This window comes from Belonocnema kinseyi, chromosome 4 (genome assembly GCF_010883055.1).
Source record: "Belonocnema kinseyi isolate 2016_QV_RU_SX_M_011 chromosome 4, B_treatae_v1, whole genome shotgun sequence".
Taxonomy (NCBI): Eukaryota; Metazoa; Arthropoda; class Insecta; order Hymenoptera; family Cynipidae; genus Belonocnema; species Belonocnema kinseyi.
Window position 1 is genome coordinate 150,870,267 of NC_046660.1, and position 21,501 is coordinate 150,891,767.

General features: G+C 33.3%; 1 protein-coding gene across 2 annotated transcripts in view; it reads right to left on the reverse strand.

Annotated features, from left to right (window-relative positions):
- The window catches only part of LOC117172190, a 111,403-nt gene that overhangs the window by 35,758 nt on the left and 54,144 nt on the right, over nucleotides 1-21,501 (reverse strand). For both annotated transcript variants that reach the window (XM_033360027.1, XM_033360026.1), the window contains exon 2: nucleotides 20,287-20,389. In XM_033360027.1, coding sequence (XP_033215918.1) covers nucleotides 20,287-20,312 — 26 coding nt within the window. In that variant the 5' untranslated portion in view covers nucleotides 20,313-20,389. The remainder of the gene's footprint in view (nucleotides 1-20,286; nucleotides 20,390-21,501) is intronic.

Below are 21,501 nucleotides of genomic sequence, written 5' to 3' on the forward strand. Positions count from 1 at the left end.
ATATTATTGTGGGGTTGGGAACATAATCTGGATTTTTCTGAATGTGAATTTTGTTATGTTTTTAAATTAAAAAATGCATTGACTGTTGTACATGAAGAATCTTCGCAACTCTTTCGTAAAAAGCACTAGGGGCGGTTTTCGGGGGCTGTTTAATATTATTATGGGGTTGGGAACACAGACTGGAGTTTTCTTAAAGTGAATTTTGTGATTATTTCCAATTTAAAAATTTATTCGCTGTTTTACATGCTGGTACTTTAGAACTGTTTCGTGAAAAGTACTAGGGGTGGATTTCAAGGTCTGCTTAGTATTATTAAGGGTTGCTAACATAAACTGGAGTTTTCTAAACGTGAATTTTGCGATTATGTTGAATTTAACAATTTATTGGCTGCTTTAAATGGAGTAACTTCGGAACTGTTTCGTGAAAAGTACCAGGGGTGGATTTTAGGGTCTCTTAATATTATTAAGAGTTCCAAACATAAACTGTAGTGTTCCATAGGTGAATTTAATGACTATTTTCAATTCAAACACTTATTGGATATTTTACATGGAGTAACTTCTGACCTGTTTATTGAAAAGTACTAGGGGTGGATTTTAGGGTCTGATTAATCTTATCAAGGGTTGCAAACATGAATTAGAGTTTTCGAAAGGTTAATTTTGCGATTATGTTAAATTTAACAATTTATTGGCTGCTTTACACAGAGTAACTTCGGAACTGTTTCGGGAAAAGTACTAGGGGTGGGTTTTGGGGGTTGTTCGAAAAGCACAACTGTAGAAATGTTCATTTTTTCAAAAATATCAGAATGTCTGTATCATTTATAGATTGCAATTTCCAATTGGGAACAGGTTGTAGTTTGAATTTTGTGGCACCAAAATGAGAGGCACTTGCTTAATGCCAGGGAGGTTGGCGGCGTCCCAGCGAAAGCGGCACTCATGCTACGTGCGGCGTCACACCTACACGGAACTTTGTTGCTCTGTAGTTTCTAAACAAATGACCGCACAACATTCTTGTATTTGAATTTTTGTCTTATTTCTTTTTTTTATCCACCATTGCCCGTTGTCCCACAGGTGGTGAGACACCCTGTCGATATTTACAAATAGTCGCATGTTTGAAGGATTTTGAAGCTGGTCATATTTGAATCATCATCTTAAATTTCGTATTTCTGACTTAGGAAATGAAAATAGTATCACGAAAAACCCTTATATACGAAGTTTATGAAAAAACAAACTAAAATTTTCTGAAATATGAGTGAATTTTTGCCGCTTCATTCAAAAAATTCACAAACTTCAAATTTCAAAAAAGTATCTTTTTTCAAAGGTACAGTATATTTTTTACAATACAATATTTTTTATTATTCTAGCATACTTTCAGAGTTACCATATAAATGTTTAGCTTAAAGTATTAAAAATGTAAAAAAGCTAGAATGAGATTTGGAGAATTGAAAGATGATTATTTTTTTAGTGAAGAAAAGAATATTGAAAATCAACTCGAAAATGTATATGTTCTATGCGCAGGCAGCTCATCGAAAATGCTAATTAATCTTTCCATGTGTTGCCAATAATTCCTGTAGGTCGCAGGCAGTTTGATATTCAAGCCTTAAGGGAATTTGACACAGCCAAATATATTACCGACCGCACTTTGTCAGTTTGGTCGGAAATAATTTTCAGTGAAGCTTCTACTAAAATGAAGTACCTAAACGTATTTTATTGTACTCTAATAAATTTTCCAGGATTTCAGCTCGATATTTTATTCACCAAAAAGATTCTTAGGTTCAAGAACGAGAATTCGAAGTGATTCCTATCCAAGATTCAAACCATGAATCTGAGAATATTTCTCTGCTTAGAACAATGGTTGGAATGCTGAGCTTAGAAGATGAACAAGAATACGCTGACATAATTAATGAATTCTACACAAATTACTCTCTAAGCATGGTTATATTCTACATAAACGAACCAGAATATATCATAATGAATTGTGCTTCTAATAAGACAAAAGGAGAATACAACTCAAATTCAGGAACACTTAATACGATAGTGCGACAAATCTCTCGTGCACTCTGAAGATACGGAGAAAAATAAAACCCTATGTGCCCGACTTCAATACGAGTGATTTAAGGAAAGCAAACGTTTATTCATATGTCATCGACTGATCAGCCACATTTCTGTGGAAGATGCCATGCATCTTCTTGTCGATGAGATGTTAACGGAAGTTTATCTCCTATGCTTTCTCAACTCGAGTGACAACTCGAGGTAGATAAGTTTTGATGAATATTGCTCAACCCTGTTATTAAAGTCAAGGATGAGTATTTCAGCAGCATTCTTCGCAACTTTGTACAGAAACTCTCTTCTTCCCTTTTCTTTGTGCTTCCTGAATATCCTAAGAAGGAGGTCTTGTCTATTTGACATTACATGTGCTGTACCCAGAATAAACCTGTTGTGAAGACATTTAATATGGGGCATTATTCCTGAACTGCCCCAACTTTAAAAGTCATATCTTCCGATTGCCTTCAAATTTTTAGCAGTTTGTTTGCCTATATGATAGTAGTATACCCACCAATTTATAGACTTTTACTACCATCCCTTCTCGAACTGGAGGGGGTAAAATTAGCATCCCCGGGCGAAGTGGGTATTTTCAAATGGCCATAACTTCCTTTCTACAAATGAGAATTAAATTTTTTATGAGTGATTTCTGGAGGGGTTTTCATGATCTTCCATTTCGTGAAATATATTGTTTTAATTTTTTAATATTTATAAATATATTGCCACTTAAAATGTTTATTCAACATTTTCTACTCTTCGGCAAGTTTTTATTTATTTTTTAATTATTTTTGAACGAAAGCTTGATGGTTTTCCGATAACAATGCTGTTTGGCATTATGGGACTGAAAATAGTTATGTAGTTATACGAAGATATCTGAGCGAAACCCTTCAAAGCGCGCTCGGACAAGTCAGCCAGTCCAGACGATGCACCAACCGACGTTGTTTCGTTCAAATTCGATTCATTCAAACATACTTTTATTGATACAGAAACTTTACAAAAATTCATTTCAGCGGTTCTTACAGGGATTTTTTAAGAGAGTGTTTACCCCTCGCACCACGATAATGTCTTTTTTTAGTTTCTGTTGTATATTTGTATCATTACCGTCACATAAAACAGACCTGTGAAAACTTAAATTAATTAACAATAGTTTAAACTATTCATATAAACAAATTATACATGATTCGTACTTTCTTTTGCTGGAATAAACTTGGTACAGTGTATAACCGCAAAACAAAAGACATTTACGTACATAGATTTTCATTTGTTTCTTATATTGTACCAAGAAACATAAGCAATCGTATAGACTGTCATTTATTTCTTGGCCTCAAGCAAAACGTTGTCTACTGAAAGGCAAAAGCAGCCAACGTGTAGTGTTTAGCATTCTTCTGTAATTTCTTGTGTTTCATTTTTGCTTCTTAGCTATTTACATTTATAAATTGTTTATCCTTCTTTTCTGTGTTTTTTGTACATTTATTTCAGGTTATAAGTTGGTTTTCAAATCTCTTTGCGAATTTCTGCTTTCGAAGCAAAGTGATATCCCTAAAACCCCTTCATGGTCATCTAGCGCTGATCATGTCGTCGATGCAAAGTTTTCGCAGCAGATATGTATTAATGTAAAAGAAGAGATAAACGAGGATACCGATTTTTGCTAGCCAATGAGAAATGAAAAAGAAGGATGCAATGATGAAAATCACTTAGCGGGTCTCGAAGTCTTGAATCAAATAAAAGACAAATTAGAGCAGAACGGCACTACACTGTACAACATTTCTTGGGGAATTTTTCCCAAAATTGTGTTGACGATAATTTCCACATATTTTGGTGAATTTTCCCTATAGTTTAGTACGGAAAATCCTCAAACATCCGTCTGGAATATTAACCAAAAAGTGGTGTATTTTCCCCAAGATCTGTTAGGGAACATTCCCTATGATTATGTATAATAAAAACAAAACTTTCGGGAATTTTCCCGAACTCTAAATAGGAAAAATTCTGCAAAATTTGTGGAATATTTCCTTAAAGTTTGCGAAAATATTCTTTATTTACGTAAATCTACGTAAAAGTATTTGAAATATTTGAAAGTGCTGAAATTTATCCAAAATTTAATGGGGAACATATCCTAAGCTAAAACATTCATAAGTTTATGTGGCTGAAGACTCCAAAACTTGTGGAATATTAATTTAAAAAACAACTTGAGCTCGACCGCAGCAATGGAAGAGCCCAGAACTGAAGGAACCGCCATGTTGCTCACGGCAGTCTCTGCTCCAAGTAATTACGCTTTGTTGCATGTGGACTGTTCTCTTAAAGATTCGACGCGTCATTTATACTACTAGTAGTATAATACTAGTATACTACTAGTATACTACTAGTATACTACTCTTCACTGATTAATAAAAAAAAAAATTCTTTCAAATTTCAACTATTTGAAGGGTTAGACTTTATCTACACATTTCAAATCTTTCAAATCAATTAAAAAATAAGCATCTATACAAATTTAGTCTTATGACTTCCGGCGGGCACCTTTCACCTACATCTATATTTTCTGAAAAATACTATAAAAAAATAACTTTATGTCTTTTTGTAGATTTTGACGATTTTTTAAATTAAATGTTTACTTTTCATACAAAATTATTTACTTAAGAATTATTTATTTAAAATGGTTGAGATGAATTTAACATTAAGGCGCTTCCTCAGGCTTGAAAATTAGCCCATGTATTACTCTGACAAGTTTTTCTCCTACAATTCTGAATTGTATGATTTCATACTTCAACCACAAACTATTAATGCCTAAATGCAGAACCTCTCAGATCGCGTTTTACGAAAAATGGCCTGGTTATTGTTTTATTGTAATTAATTGAAAATTGATGCATTTTTTGGGCCTGGGTAGTAGCAAACTGCGACCATAAGTGTACTCATGGCGAACATAGTTCGTGGATCCTCTGGCTGACTACGGAACAGCGGGTGGTCTAGAGTGTAATTTTTTTGACGATCGTAAACCTAGGATCGAGCCGAGAATTTAGATTGAGTGCCTGTCATGCCTCACTCAACTTTCCTATTGTTAGAGATTACAGTCGGTTGAAAGAAATGATAAATCAGCAAATATTAAGGAATTTAATTTTTATACTGTGCATTCGGTTAATTTCATAATGCTAAGATGATTAAAAAAAGAAAGAAGAAAATCCGTTAATCCGTTCAATTTCTGGATACACCTTTTTTCTCTCTTTTCCGATTGTACGACAAAAAATACTGAAATAAAAAGATGCTGCGCCCAAAATTGGAAGCTTTTAAATGAGAAAGGTATGGAATCTACATTTATTTTATTTCAATTTTCTTTTCTGTTTATACTTTTTAAAAATTTAATACATATAAATATACTTGCAATCGATTTAAAATATGGAGTGTTTGTGAAATAAATCCATACTAATAAATTTTATATTAACCCCCCCCCCCCACCGTCCAAAATATATTTTTAATCTACTGGAAATCTTTGCGAAACCCTCTTAATTCTTGTGAAACCTTTCGGGAATTATTAAAACCTTTGTACAATGTTTGAGATGTACCAGAAATCTTTACTGAAGTTTTGAAATATTTGTGAATTATTTATGAAGTAAAATCATTGAAAGCTTAGTGAAATGTTTGTTAATATCCATTTTATGCCTGCATTTATTGTTCATCATTATTCATGATTGACTATGAATTGTTATTTATATATTTATAACTTATGTAAAACTTTAACATGGTATAAACTGTACACATTGTGCCATTTAATATTATAATTGTATGGCTGGACGCCCACCTCGAAAAAGTAGGCTCCCTCGCTTTTGTGAATAATATTTTAATTTTATGCATGAAAAACAGTGAAATTGAACGACAGAATATGAATTTCAAAGCAAAATAGTTAATCCATTCTGACCAAAACAACACATTTATTGTGACGCAAGCAGTTCTATTTGAAACAAATAAAGATTAAACAAAAAAGATAGAAAAAATATGATTGTCTATGATTGCAGAGTTTTCAATTGTAAATTTTGGAAAAGGAATTGCTCAAGAAAAGGCTGCGAATTGCATACTCTTCAAGTTTCAACCTTGAAAATAAAATAAATAAAAATTCCATTCTTTTCCGATCAATGTCTAATTCTTGGCACAGGATCTAATTTCAGCATTGTTGTTGTAGAATCTGAGAAGAGAGAAGAAAGGTATATCCATCATGTGTACGGGCCGTAGTTCTAACGTTTCCTTGCGTTTGCTTCTGTCTTTCGATAAGGACCACAACAAGTCACCCGTCAATAATGATCACCACTTACAATTACTAAAATTGTGAAAAACATTGCTCAATTACATTTTAATTATCTGCAACCTTATGAAAAATGATCAAAGCTCTCAACAGAAATTGAACGGATTAACCGATATTCTTCTATCTTTTTTTAATCGTCTCGTCGTTATACGAGGTGTGTTCATAAAGTAAGGTGACTTTTCAATTTTCGCGGACTACGTACAATCAAGTTTTAAATTTTTTGTTTTGTTGTATTGGTACACTCGTCACGATAATATGTTCACAGTTCTGACTGTATAGCTCGTGTTGTTTTTCTGGCAGAGGCGTAAAAGGTTAAAAGGGTTTAATGTGCTCGGCGATTTTCTTCTTTCGAAAAAAATGGAGCAAAGAGTTTGCATTAAATTTTGTGTGAAAAATGGAATCCAGTGCTCTGAAACTCTTGAAATGTTGACAGTTGCATACGATCAGTCTACTCTGAGTAAGAAAAATATGTATAAGTGGTACAAGCTGTTCCAAGAAGGCCGAGAGGATGTCGAAGACGAACCTCGCCCTGGACGTCCCAGCACGTCATCAACAGATGAAACGTTTAAGCAGTGGAAGAAATGATGTTGAATAATCACCGAATTACCATCAGAGAAGTTGCTGAAGATATTGGCATATCGGTTGGCTTATGACATTCTATCTTTTTGGACGTTTTGGGCATGAGTCAGCGAAATTTGTTCCAAAACTGCTTAATTTTGATCAAAAGATCCATCGCATGACCATCGCTCAGGAGATGTTGAATGAAGTCAATAATGATCCTGATTTTCTCAAAAGGGTTATAACTAGGGATGAATCGTGGGTATATGGTTATCACGTCGAAATTAAACCCCAATCGTCTCAGTGGAAGCATCCTGAGTCTCCAAGACCGAAAAAAGCACGTCAAGTTCGGTCAAATGCAGCTCACTGTCTTCTTTGATTGCCGTGGCGTAGTGCATCAGGAATTCTTACCACAAGGTCGTAAGTTCAATAAGGAGTATTACCTTTAAGTTATGCGCCGTTTGCGGGAGGCGATACGCAAAAAACATCCGGAACTTTGGAAAAACAATCCGTGGCTTTTGCATCACGATAATACACCTGCTCATTCATCGTTGCTTGTGAAAGATTTTCTGACCAAAAACAGCACCACAGTCATCACCGGATTTGGCCCCCAGTGACTTTTTCTTTTCCCAAAACTGAAGAGACCCATGAAAGGACATCGATTTTCAACGATTGAGGAGATAAAAACTGCATTGCTGAAAGAACTCAAGGCTATACCACAAAATGATTATCAGAAGTGCTTCGATGATTGGAAAAAGCGTTGGCACAAGTGTATTAAATCTGAGGGGGATTACTTTGAAGGGGACAACATAAATATTGAGGAATAAATGAATATTCTTTGAGAAAACTATAAAGTCACCTTATTTTTTGAACACACTTCGTATAATGAACGTCATACAGAATATTAAAATTAAATTTCTTTATATTTTAATTATTTTTAATTTCTCTTAAGCAGCTGTAATCTCTAAAAATAGGAAAATTGAGTGAGGCATGACAGGCACTCAATCTAAATCCTTGGCTCGATCCTGGGTTTACGGTGTTTCAACTGTTTAAATTTTAAAGTATCATCGCTAAAAAAACACTCTAATAACACTCTAATATTGATTGTAAGAGGTGATCATTATTGGCGGATGATTTAGTGTGGCCTTTATGGAAAGACAGAAGCAAATGCAAGGAAGTTAGAGATATGGCCCGTAAAAATAACGGATATACGTCTATCTCTTCTCCGATTACACGACAAAAATCCTGAAAAAGATCATGCACCGAGAATAGGAAATTATTAAATGGGAATAGTATGGAATTTTCCATGAGTTTTAAAACTGTTTTCAATTGTTTAAGCAAATGCAAATTATTTAAATAATTATTTAATCCCAAAAAATGTAGAAAAGAATCGTATTTTATGATTGAAATGTAATTGCTTGTCATTGTTTGGAGTTGAAAATTGTTCTAAAAACATTATGTATTATTTAAACAATTATTTGTTGTTTATTTAAAAAAAATTTTTAAAGTGACGCAGAGATGTCCACTTCATCTACATTGTTATTCTAAGCAACTTTTTGTAGATGTTGTTTTCTGTTTGTTGTTTATTTTAGCAGAATTTACTAGTCGTAGATATCATTGAATATTATGCTTGAGTCAGAAAATACGATTTAAAAAGTAATTTTTAAAAAGTAATTATTTTAACAAGTTATATTTGCTCAAACAATTAAAATGTGGGCCATCTATTATTTGTATACACTATGCAGTCATGTAATACACTATTTAGTTATTGTAAACAAACTGATTAAGCAAATTAGGACTGTTTAAACGAATAGAAATTTATTAAAAATTAAAAGAAATGCATCAAAAATATGTAATTATTCAACAAAACGTAGCATAGGATACCAATTTAGAAAAGGTGGACATCTCTAGCTCAGTGTTCAGAAATTAAAAAAAAAAAATTGCTTAAATGATGATATAATGTTTTTAGAAAAATGTGCTACAGCAAAGAATGACTAACCATTACAATTCAATCAGAGAATATGATGGTTTGTTCCATTTTTTGGGATTAAATTATTGTTTAAATAATTTACATTTCTGTAAACAATCGAAAATTGTTTAAAAAGTAATGGGAAATATTGAAATTGTCCACTAGTAATTATTTGTATGAAAAAGACGACGGATATTTGCTAAAAATTAACAATAATGAACGTAATAATGTAGTTTTTTAATTTTGGCTCATATTTCGGGCGCCGGGGGGGGGGGGTGAAAAGAAAATTGATTAGTATGTATTTATTTCGCAAATACTCCATTTTGCAAATCGATTGGAAATATATTTATGATTTTTATTAAATTTTAAAATAGTATAAACAGTACACATTGTGCCATTGAATTCTATAATTCTATGGTTAGGTCCCCAACTCGAAAAAGAAGGCTCCTCCTCTTTCTGTTAATAATATTTTAATTTTTCGAATGAAAAGCAATGAAATTGAACCAAATTTTGTGAATCTAGAAGCAAAATAGTTAATCAATTCTGACCGGTGGTCTTCCACTTCCCAGGCGCAAAAAATGCATCAATTTTAATTAAATCATACAATTCAGAATTGTAGGAGAAAAACTTGTCAGAGTAATACATGGGCTAATTTTCAAGCCTGAGGAAGCGCCTTAATAAGTCATTTTCCCAAAAAATGTATAAAATTATTCAATATATTGCGCTAGTTTATCGAATATTTTAGTGCAAAATATCTTCCTGACAATACAGCAACACCGAAGCATTTTTAGAAAATTTACTTGATTTACGCGGCAAATTAAACATTTGTTTTTGAACGATCCCCTAAATTTAGTGAAAATCACTCTAAACGTGAAGCCAGATAAGCAAAAGAGTTAGTTGCCAAAAGTGGAGATTTTACTTTTCCGGAAGCCAAGCGAGGAAAAAAATGGGCAGAAGAAAATGAAAATTTAGTGCTAAACTTCTACGAAGATGACGAGAATAGTCGGTAGATGCCAGGTAAGAAAGATTTCATATCTGTCAAAAAACTAGACAGTACTCATGAGCAAGTATAGAAGAGACTGATTCTGTGCAATCTTTCACAATTATATACCACATTTGTAACCCTACATGAAAATGTAAGATTGCATTTTGAAAATTCGCACAACTAAGACTAAAGCACTGTGTTCTAGTTAGAGAAAAAGGAACTCACAATGTTTGTGTTCGCGTTTATCATGCAAACGTAAAGTTAATGTTGAATCCGATAGATATGAAACATTTCACTGAGGGAACTGACAGACAATTCTCAGATTATCACGAGTGCCTTCAAGAAATCATGTGCAGTGAACCCACTGACGCTTGTCATTTTAAAGAATGCGAATCTTGTCCTGACATTAAAAATTTTTTAAAGTACCTGACTGATCTATTGGCCGTGAATATTTTCGACACAGTGACATATCAAGTTTGGCAGCAAACTGACAGAAGCATTTTGAAGACCGAAATAGCAGACGATGATGCTTTTGTAGAAGCACTCTACACTAAACTTAGAAACCTAAAACCTCACGCATTTTATGCGAAACAACAAGCTTTGTTTCTGAAGCACCTTAAAGTTATACGAAAAGAAGATAAGTACTTATTTTTTCTTGTCTTTGCTGAAAATTATGCTTTCATCATTCAAAATGCTGCCCAATTTTTCCATTGGAAGAATAATCAAGCAACTATATTTACAGTAGTTGTTTATTACAAAGATGGAAACAAACTGAACGATTTTAGCATTGCAATCATCTGAGAATATGTCAAGAAGAAATTCATCATTGTTAACAAAATTTATTGTGTGACAGACGGAGCTGCGCAGCTTTTTAAAAATAAGTATGCCTTCATAAATCTTTAAAATTACAAAAAAGATTTTGGATTTTCTGCAGAAACACATTTCCAGGTAACTGCACGTGTAAAAGGTCCAGGTAACGAGATTGATGGAAATTTGAAAAGACTTGCGGTAAAAGCTAGCTTGCAGCGCTCAACACAGAATCCAATCCTAACTGTGATAGAGTTATTCGAATGGGCTGAGAATCATTTGAAGGAAACAGTAATTCTTTTCAGTTTGAAAGAAGATTACATAGAGATGACCAAAAAACTAGAAACTAGATTCACTGAAGCAATTACAATTCCCGGAACTCTAAAATACCACGCATTTATTCCAAATGAGAACGAACAAGTGCAACTGAAAAAATCTGCCCGCTACGCAGGCATATTCTCATCGCGCGCGGCTCGCTTCGCTCGCAAGTTTGAGCGCGCCTAGTGCGCGCGGCTGTTGGTTCTCGCGCTTCGCGCTCGATATTATATTTATCTCGCGCTACACGCTCGGTTTTTATATTTTCGCACATTCTTGCGCAAACATTTTAAAATTAAGACTCAAAACATCCACCACTGTAATTTTGTGATTGTGAATTTTCTGTCATTAAAAAAGTTTAGCTCGAGAGTTTGAGCGCACCTACGGCACGCGACTAATGGCAATCGCACTCTGCGCTTAGTCTCTGCATTTCTTCCGCATTCGGGCACATACTTTTAAAATCAAAGGTGAACGGACCGACAACTGTAATTTTATGATTTCGACACTCTTTTGTTAAAGCTCTTTTGGCTTTAACGAACACATTCTCTATGCGCATCTGCATAGGGTCTTATATAGGAGCCTATGTCCTCTCTCATTTTTTCTGTCCTTTTTCCAAAAAGTTAATTTTTTAATTTTTAATTTTATGTTTTACGATTAAAAGAAAATCTACTTGTCCTATCGAAAAATGATTCATAATAAATTTATAGAACTTTTGAGGCGAACAACTGTTGTCTGGTAATTTAAGTTTATACCTTGTGTCGTTTTTTCAAAGAAATTTAACATTTTTATTTATATCAAAAATTATATCTCTTTTTTGGATGAACAAGTTTTGCCTCATTTTTTTCGTAGCTTATATCGAAAAGTGATTCATTATAAATTTTGTAGTTCTTTCCAGGGTGCGCAATTTGAGATTTTTCATTTTTTTCGTATCTTGCATAGTTTGACCAAAAAATGGAATTTTTGGATTTTTCATTATTTTTGATACGATCAAATTTGGAATGTTCAATTTTTCAACCAACTCAAAAAAGTTGTTATCATAGTTCTGTAGAGCTTTCAAAAAGCAAAGTTTTTCTTTTTCTGACTTTTTTTCATATCATGCGTTTTTTGTCTTAAAATGTTCATTTTAGTTTGTTTTTTTGGATTCTGAAAATGCTACAACACCAGTAATTTTTGATTTTTCGAAAAAAGTCATTGCGATAAATTGTTAAATTTTTTGAATACTATGAATAACCGTACAGAGAATTTTTGAATTTTGAAAAAAGTGGTCTCAAAAATATTCAAAATGTGCTCATTTTTTTAATTTTGATCCAAAATGGCTGGCTAACAGAGAGCTTGGCCCGAGAATTATGCACACAACCAAGTCCCCGGTAGGGATGGCCAACCTGTCCGAGCGCGCGAGGAATGGTTTTGCTCGAATATCTTCGCATAAATACATAACTATCTTTAGTCTCAAAATGGTAGTAAAAGTCTACAAATTGGTGGGTATACTACTATTATATAGGCAAACAAACTCTAAAAATTTTAAGGCAATCGAAATACATGATTTTAAAAGTTGGGGTATTTCAAAAATAATGCCCCATATACAGTATTCCGTAAACACTTGACAGCGCAAGATGAAGAGTCGCGAAACAAAAGAGTTAAGGTGCTTGTTTCTATTTTTGTGCATAAACTTTCTTGTCCCGATCTCAAAGGATCTGAGCACAACCTTCGGCCATGAAATCACTCTAAATGAATAAAGTAATACCGGAACAATAAGCATGTTCGTTGCAGATACTGTGTTCTTCGCAAACAGTTTGATGAAACGTCTGTACCTGTTTTGGAGAGTATCCTTTATAGATTTTAGATCCTAAATGCGGCTCTGTGGCACGCCGAGGTATATATAGGTCTTTCCAGAGCGAAAGTGTCGTATAGTGCTTTTTTCGACGAGCTTATTGTCTTCGGGGAAGCCATTAAGTTTTCTTTGCTTCATATAAATCTTGGCGCATTTATACTCGTATTCTGTCAACCATATGCCGTCTTTTGTTTAGCAGTTTTGACTTATTCAGTGTATAATACCGGATACGCAGTTCGCATACGAGGCTCTACAAGGAAGTACGAACGAAAAGGTTTGAAAGTTCGCCCAAGAACTGCGGATCTGCAATAACACATAGAACAAGTTGAAGCTGCTGACAGTCAAGTAGCATATTGTGAAATAGATAGGGATACAAACCATATTTGACTGCAAACTTATTGCTAGGAATCGTTAGAGCGATAAAGAAAAAGATGAAATAATTTTTTATTAAAATTGACAGAAAAATAATACAACTATACGGAATTAAATTAACACCTTACACACACGAAACCAAAATAATAAATTAGATTAAGGGAGACAAAAGTGAAAGCAGGATGAGTAAGCATAGGGAGACAGGAGGTGGCCGGTTGTGGAAATATGCAAGAGTTATTTATTTTGCTGACCTTTACGGGTATTCAATTGAGTACCGCTATGTACATCCTAAAAGCAAATCACATTGATTAGGACCGAACTTTGAACGAACAATACTAAAACCTTTGGCACAATTGTTCTTTTCAGGAAATTGGCTCAAAAATTAAATTTTTACAGTAACATTTATTTGCGTGTATTGTACCCCTTCACATTTGTTATCTAATTTTTTTGGGAGCATCCACATACTACGTAAAGTTATTTTCGACCTTTTATACCCCCCCCCCCATCTTAGAATACCGTAACAACTTCTTCGACTCCTCCCTCTCCACAGTTATGTAACATTTTTTGCATTATGTTTAAACATATAATAGACGCTTTCTAAATAGAAAAAATGTTTTTGAGGATAAAGTGCTGTGTAGAAATAAAATAATATTTTCATGTAACACTGAGTGCTTCTAAAGTAATTAATATAAATTTTATAAGATTCTTGAGAAAATGAGAACAAGTTTTTGAATGTTTCAGATGTGTCAAAAAAGAATGAAACTAGAATGAAACTTCAGATCTAGAACATTAAGAAAAACAATTATTTTACAGGATTTCACAAAATGTTAGGAAAAATTGTAAACAATTGTCCTCAATTGAAACATGCGCAATGATTATATTTTGCAGACGTCACCAGTTTTTTAATCCATGATTACATGAAAATAATTTGTCTGAAGAATTTCACAGTTATTGAAATAATACCTACTTTTGAAGTACATATAGATTAACTATAGAAAAATTAGGAGAAACATTTTATATTACAAAATTGTGGGCCGATTGCAATATTTTTAGGCACTACATACTTTTCTGCGAATATATTAATCTTGTGTAAATGATCCATTGTTTGTACGATTTGTTTTCCTACAAAATGTAACATTTATTTGATTCTAATGATTATGTGCTATTCTTATCGGCGGAAAGCAGAAAATACGTTCTGGAAACAAAATGAAGAATCTAAATGGTTGAAACATTAACATGTAAAACTTGTTCAAAATTTTTAGAATATTGTTGGAAAAACAGAGTAGTACCTGAAAATATTGGAATCTGTCGAAAAATAACAAAATTAATATTGTTTAAATGTTTAAGAGCATTCTCTTCTCAGAAAACAAAGCAATGCAACTGAAAATATTAAAAGCTTTTGACAATTTGGTTATATGAAATGTTTCTCCTGCCTTTTCTAGGCAATTCATACATTTGAAGAAATTTGAAGAAAAAAATTTATTTTGCTGTTTATGTACCTGAAAAAATAATAGATTTCAACAAATGAAAATTATGTGAACAAATGCAAATTAGTTAACAAAGTAGATATTTGTCAAATACTGATAAATGATGATTCATGAAAAAAAATGCATTTAACAACAATAGTTCAAACTTGACACTATATATCACGATTCGAAAACATATTGTATGTGGCGCCATCCAATAAATTTTGTTTTCCGAAAGATGCATTACGACTGGCAGATTGTGGCTCACTGAGAGATCGATCTCTTGAGGACAGGACTGGGGTTTTAGGTCTTAGGTTTCGGCTCACTAAGAGTTTAAAACCTGTAGAGATTTATAAGATCGATCATTCCAGTCTTTCCATCCTCTACTAATCGCATCCATACCAGAGTGAGGGCAGAGTTCGTTCAGTGCAAAGGTACTCTTCTCGAGATTCGTTCCAGGTAGCTACGCCTCTGCTTGAATATTTTCCCGAATAGTTTGAGGAGGGATAACTCCGACCTAGGAGGGATTGGATGACGCATCTTTGTAGCTACAGTACTCCCAAAGAATAAATCTCTTAAAGGGCGCGTTTGCAGGCTCACTTTTGGCTCACTCGGAATTCACTCTCAGTCCTTGTTTAAGGCCATGTGACAAGTGGGCCACGTGGCCAGAATCCTACCTTACCGACACTTTTTTTATTTCCTAACTTATTTTGACACGAAGCGCCACATTGAGTTGAAAATTTAGGATAATAAATCAGACGTTCTAAAAAAGGTGGGTCTGGTCATACATTTCAATAATTATGAAAAAAGTTTTTTTTATAAATAATTTTTTTTACTTTTTTCATAATTATTAAAAAAGGGCCAGACCCACCTTTCTTAGAACGTCTTATTTATTATCCTAAATTCTCAACTCGATATGGCGCTTCGTGTTAAAATAAGACAGAAAATTAAAAAAGCGTCTCGAAGGTAGGAATCTGGTCACGCGACCCACTCGTCACAGTGTCTTAGGGGTGCAAAAAAAGCAAGTTTGAATCTCAGCTTGCATTTCCTATTTTTTGTTTCTTTTGGTTTGGGTAGTGATGTTAAGTTTCATGAAAGTTTGGTCTGATGAAAAGTTTAATGAAATATTAGGGGTCTCGTGAGACATTTCAATGTATTAAATATGGCGGCGGAAAAATTCATACTCATAAAATAAAAGCAATCCAGTGCTGACCTTAGAGGCCAAACCGATCTGCGCATACGCAAAATAAATTTTCTCCCCCTCATCTCAATGTTTCAGAAAAAATATGAAAATTTAAACATAAAACGTTTTCACGTTTCACGTGAAAAGCTTCACAGCTTTAATGAAACGTTTCATGGCTTACACCCCTACTTTTAGGTTAAGAATGAACCACGAGGAAGGAAAAATAAATCGTTTATAGTAAGAAGCGTCATTCATCGTCTATTCCACTTTTTGAGAGGTCTTTAATATATATTTAAATTATTTATATGTTCTTAAGAAAACAATTAATATTAACGAATTTTTCAGAATCGTAATTTTACACGTTTATGTAAATTCTTTTTTAAGAACATAAAAATAATTTAAATGTGTATTAAAGACAACTTAATAAGCATGCAAAAATTTAAAAAAAAAACTTATGATAAAAAAACTAATTTTAATGAGTCCCATTTTCTACATTCTGTACAATATTGCACAACGATCTACCTTCATCGAAAACAAATCATTCTTCTGTAAACACAGTCAAATTCGTGATGAGCGACCTCTAAATAATATCCAATTTATTTTTTTCTTCAACGCGAATCATTTTGAACCCAAAAGCAATAACAGTTTCTCTTTTGCGCATATTTCGAGGTTGCCCTTAGTTATTTTAAGCCAAGAATGAAAAAAATCGTCCTGTGCATTTTTCAGAAGATGCGATTTTTCATTTTTAACTATTAAAAATCTCATTTTTCTCGACAAAGACGGAAAATATTAATAGCAGCACATAGTCAAAAATTTAATTAGGAATCACTATTCATATTTTCCGTCGTTTTGAGAATAATGAGCTTTTTAATAGCTCATAATTATGCTTGTTCTATTTAAAAAATAAAACACATTTTTCTTTATTTTCAAGTTCGGAAAACTTAATATTCTCATGGAATATGTTGTTTACATTGTTATTGAAATAGAAAAATATTTAAAATAATAAAATGTTGAAGTTACTTAAAATACATACCATTTTATTACATATTGATCTATTTACATATTTTATTTGCAAAGAAAAATTAGTTATCACGAAACAAAAAACTAGTGAGGGCAAAATTTTACATTATATTTCAATAAAAACAAGTTTGAACCAAGAACTGCTATCTATATTTTGCGTCTGTTTTGAGAAAAACGGAATTTTAATCGTTAAAAATAAAAAAATAGTTTTCTCAAAAACGCGTAACACGATTTTTTTGTTAGCTTAAAATAACCGGGAGACACCCACGAAACATATACGAACATATACATATACATATACGAACGTTTCTTGTGAGACTGCACTGTATCTAAAAGATTATGATGATATGGCTTTTTCTTTTCGTATACCGCCATCCTAACAAGAGAAAACTCCATCATTGTCATCTTCTCTACACGAAGAGAAATTTAAAGATAATAATTCACGAAACTGCTCCTAGATTTTATCACGCCTTTGGTGCAATACCTCACACCTCGGAACCCTGACTTTTAAAGCAAGGTCCGGTGCTTGAAAAGCAAGGTTGCCGAGATCTTAGTTCTTGCGCCAAAGGAATGATAAAATCAAGAAGCAGTTCCGTGAATTAATATCTTGAAATTTCCCTCCGTGTAGAGTATAGATACGTTTATAGTTTACATGATGCATCATACTGTGGTGGTCCGCATTATATAACAGAGTCGGACGTGGAACTATCCCTACTATATAAGAATTGGTCGTGGAAAATGCCCCTCAATATAGGGATCTGCAATATTGAAAATTATCGCGAAATTTGTTAACTAAGTCCCTTTTAGCTAGTTGTGATCATTTAACTTTAAATGAAATTCCACCCGATCTTTTTCTTTAGATTAAATACATAAATATTCTCTTGCACATGTAAGCGGTTAGATAAAATGTTATTTGTGATCAGCGTCCGGATTGTGCGGAATTTTCTATTTATCCACGACTTTCTGTTATAGCCCGAAATCACATTGCGAAAAGAACTTTGCTATAAGCTTCTTTTTTTCAAATCCTGAAACCCTAATTAGAGAAAAATCGGTAATTGCTGATGTGAAATAATAAGTTGTTTTGTTTTTAAATTAAATCTTGTATTGCAATTAAACCCTAGGCTTCGGAGGGCTAAAGATTGACGTGAATTCATTTAAATTTCTTTATAGTACATCCTTATTGTCTAAACCATGTTTGATATGAGCCGTGGAAATGAACACTATATATAGAAGTCGGGCGTGGAACTAACCATACCACGTAAGAGTCAGTGGTAGAAAAAATGCTTTCATATACGGGTATATGAATAAAAACTCATCGAAAAATTTGTTAAACAAGTCCCTTTTCACAGGTTTAAGACATACCTTCAATTAAATGGTAAGTAACTAAGTCTTTTATAGTCCGCTAATTTTAAAAATTTTATCACATAATTTGTCATTATATTTGCTAAAAGATATTGTTTTACTTCATTTTCAACAAATTTTATGAAAATATGTTGTGTTTACTGTCAACCCCATGCATAAACTTTAAAGTATGATGATGGGCGGTCTTTACGCCGTGAATGGCATTAAGAGGTCTGGTCTTATTACCACGAACTCCCTGCCCCCGATGTAGGCTTAAACATATACGCAAGCTGAATAAACCGTTGTAACTAACAATCAATTTTTTACGCAAACAAATGAGTATATAATGAAAATCTTTCTATATATAGACTGTATATGAAGTAGGGACTTGTTTAAAACAAAGTGTATATTAGGTCGCGGAATTGACCGCTGCTTGTTAATGCAGCAAACTAAATATACACTTACCGCGTAGAAATTTGTTTCAAAATGACACTAGCATCGAGTTAGTTCTATTGCCTTATCACAAGCCAATAGTTTTCGCACTCGTTTAGATAAGAAAGGGCGGAAGCCGTTTCATAGGTGATAGTTATCAATTGATATTAAATTAAAGTTCGGCTACTCGGCTCGCGTATGACTGGATGAGGAGGCAAATATACCGGTAGGAAATTCGAGGGAATTAGTTTACTATCACTTGTAAGTTCAAAGGTAGGCATATGACATGCCAACTCTACTAGGACGGAAATGTGTCTAAGTAAACTCATGCTCACGTCTTTGCTCTTCTTCAGTGAGCATATATTGTTGCATATCATCTTCATTTTCCCAAAAGTATGGAAGTTCTAAGGAAGTTTTCCTGAATGAATGGCTAAGGATCTGCTAGATGAATATTATGAAAGCGATCATGTATAGATCGAATTTTTAATTGAGGACAAAGTAAAGACAGTAATTGGTTTCCTAATTTCTTTATTGTTTACTAGCGAAACAGTTAAATCAACTCGCGCTTTATCCAACACAATAAAAACTTCACTGGTCACTGTGAATGTGTTTAGATTAGAACCTTGATGGAGAAAAGTTCTAACAATTATTTCTTGACCAGTCCATTTTTAGAAAATCGTAATCTTAAGTAAGGACTAGTAGAAGTAGCGCATAAACATGAATTTTTTTAAAAATTTGCATTACTAGACGTACTAGCAACATTTTCACTATTAGAAATATGGATATTGAAATTTGTTTTCTTTTTTACCGTTTGCTTTAAAAAAAGAAGAAGTTGAAAGTCTCGCTATGTTTAAACTGACTCTCGGTCTTTAGAATCTGAATAATTCGAATTATTATCACGCTACTTTCTTGAAAAATTATCTTTACACGTTTCTAAAACTTCGAGATAAGAATTGATCAAAATCGTTCATATGATCATTATATCGAGCTTTCATAGCGATTTTGCGCGGAGAGAGTGAAATTTTCTATATTGGGTAAGATCCTGGTGAAGTAGCGCTCGAGAGAGGAAATTTTCGCATGTTACGTAAGGCAAAACGGACAATGGTCGCTTTAAATCTGCTTGATGGGGAACGCAGACAAACAGAAAGGGACAGTGCAGAAAAAATGTAGAATGGGAGAGATTGAGGGCGCAGACTTTTGCCTCAATCAAGCCGTTCATAAATAAAAATAGGGAAAAGGTGGAGAGAGGAAGTTCTGAAAAAGTAGATGAAATGCGTAAAATGATGATAGAAGTAATGCTGATGGACGAAAAAAGTCAAGATGAAAGCGAAGAGGAAATATAACATAACTAATATTTGGTAACAAATATTCAAAAATAGAATAGCCGAAAATTTTTAGGCGTTAGAATTGCGGTCAGTGAGCACATCTAATGAACATTGATCACCTACAGCATTTCGTAATGGTGCTAAGTATGCGTTCCTGGCAAAAATCGTGCTCGCACGCGATGTGACTATGTCCGTATGCAACATTTTAATCTCGGTGTGCTTTACGAAACTTTTGCATTTTTTGTTTCTTCAACTTCTAATTTTTTCTTTTTTTTTTTTGCATTACTTTACCCTACCTTCAGATTTCCAACATTCCTTCAAATAACATTTATTGACATAAAATAGCGATATCATTACCTGTAACAAGTTTTTAATGGTCGCATCTGTTACCCCAACAATTTGAACGCCACTTTTCGGTTCCAGTCGCTCTAAATTTTGGTAGGTAGCCTCTACTACATATCTGTGATTATATACAAAACTGTCAAAACACTTTTCCATACGATTATAACTATAGAAGGCACAAACCAATGAAAGTTAATGATTATGAGAATGACTTACAATTATTGTAAAATTTAGTCTATAATGCTTTATTTTCAAAGTATGTATAAATATTGCAATAAATTCTATATCAATAATATGAATTTTGAAATTTCAAGAAACAACTATTGTGCATTGATTGTTATAAAAATAAATTAAACACTGTGTTTCGCACTAACTATATAACATCTTCTCTGAGGTTTAGCTTTGACACAAAAAAACTTTAAAATTGGATACACTTAACCAATTAGAAGTGAGCTTTAGTAACCATTTTTGCGTGTCTTAAATGTTAAGGCTCTTCTTTAAAATAGAGTTCACAGGGTTAAAGTTTTTAGGCCGAATGGTTAAATAAATATATACTTTATTTTCAGTAACTTATCGCCAATGTGCTAATTTCTTCTGATTTAAATATAATAAATTAAGTGGTTGTTCTTATGTATTATAGTTAGATAAACGTTTGTTTTTCGACCTGCTAGCCGAATCCTACATTCTACAGAATTTTCTTACAACTGCCTCTTAAAAATTATCATGCATCTACATCTTATTCCTAAGACTGCTAGCTCTATAGCGTTGTCTTCCTTGCTTCGCCTTGCACGCATGTGCTACAATAAATCTACTACATATAATATTTACCGTGTTAAATTTTTCACCTACTGCCTCTCCTATTTACAATATTATATTTTCAATTGATCTTCCTCTTCCCTTTTCGTCTTATTACGAGGGTAGTTCAATAAGTCCTTAGAATGACCAACATATGGCGCGCGAATCGCTCCAAATCATCTGTTTTCAGTCAGCACCACTCCCGACTAGATATATGGTGCAGTCACAGTCCACATCTTCTGAGTTTACATGTTTTTATAACCAATTGAAAAAAAATTGTTCGTTAAGAAAAATGGAAAAAAACGAGTTCAGAGCGGTAATCAAACATTTTCCTTTAAAGGGTTTAACTCCATATGCGATAAAAAATGAATTGGACTCAGTTCATGGCACATCTGCCCCTGCCTTAGCAACGGTTTATAACTGGGTAAATGAATT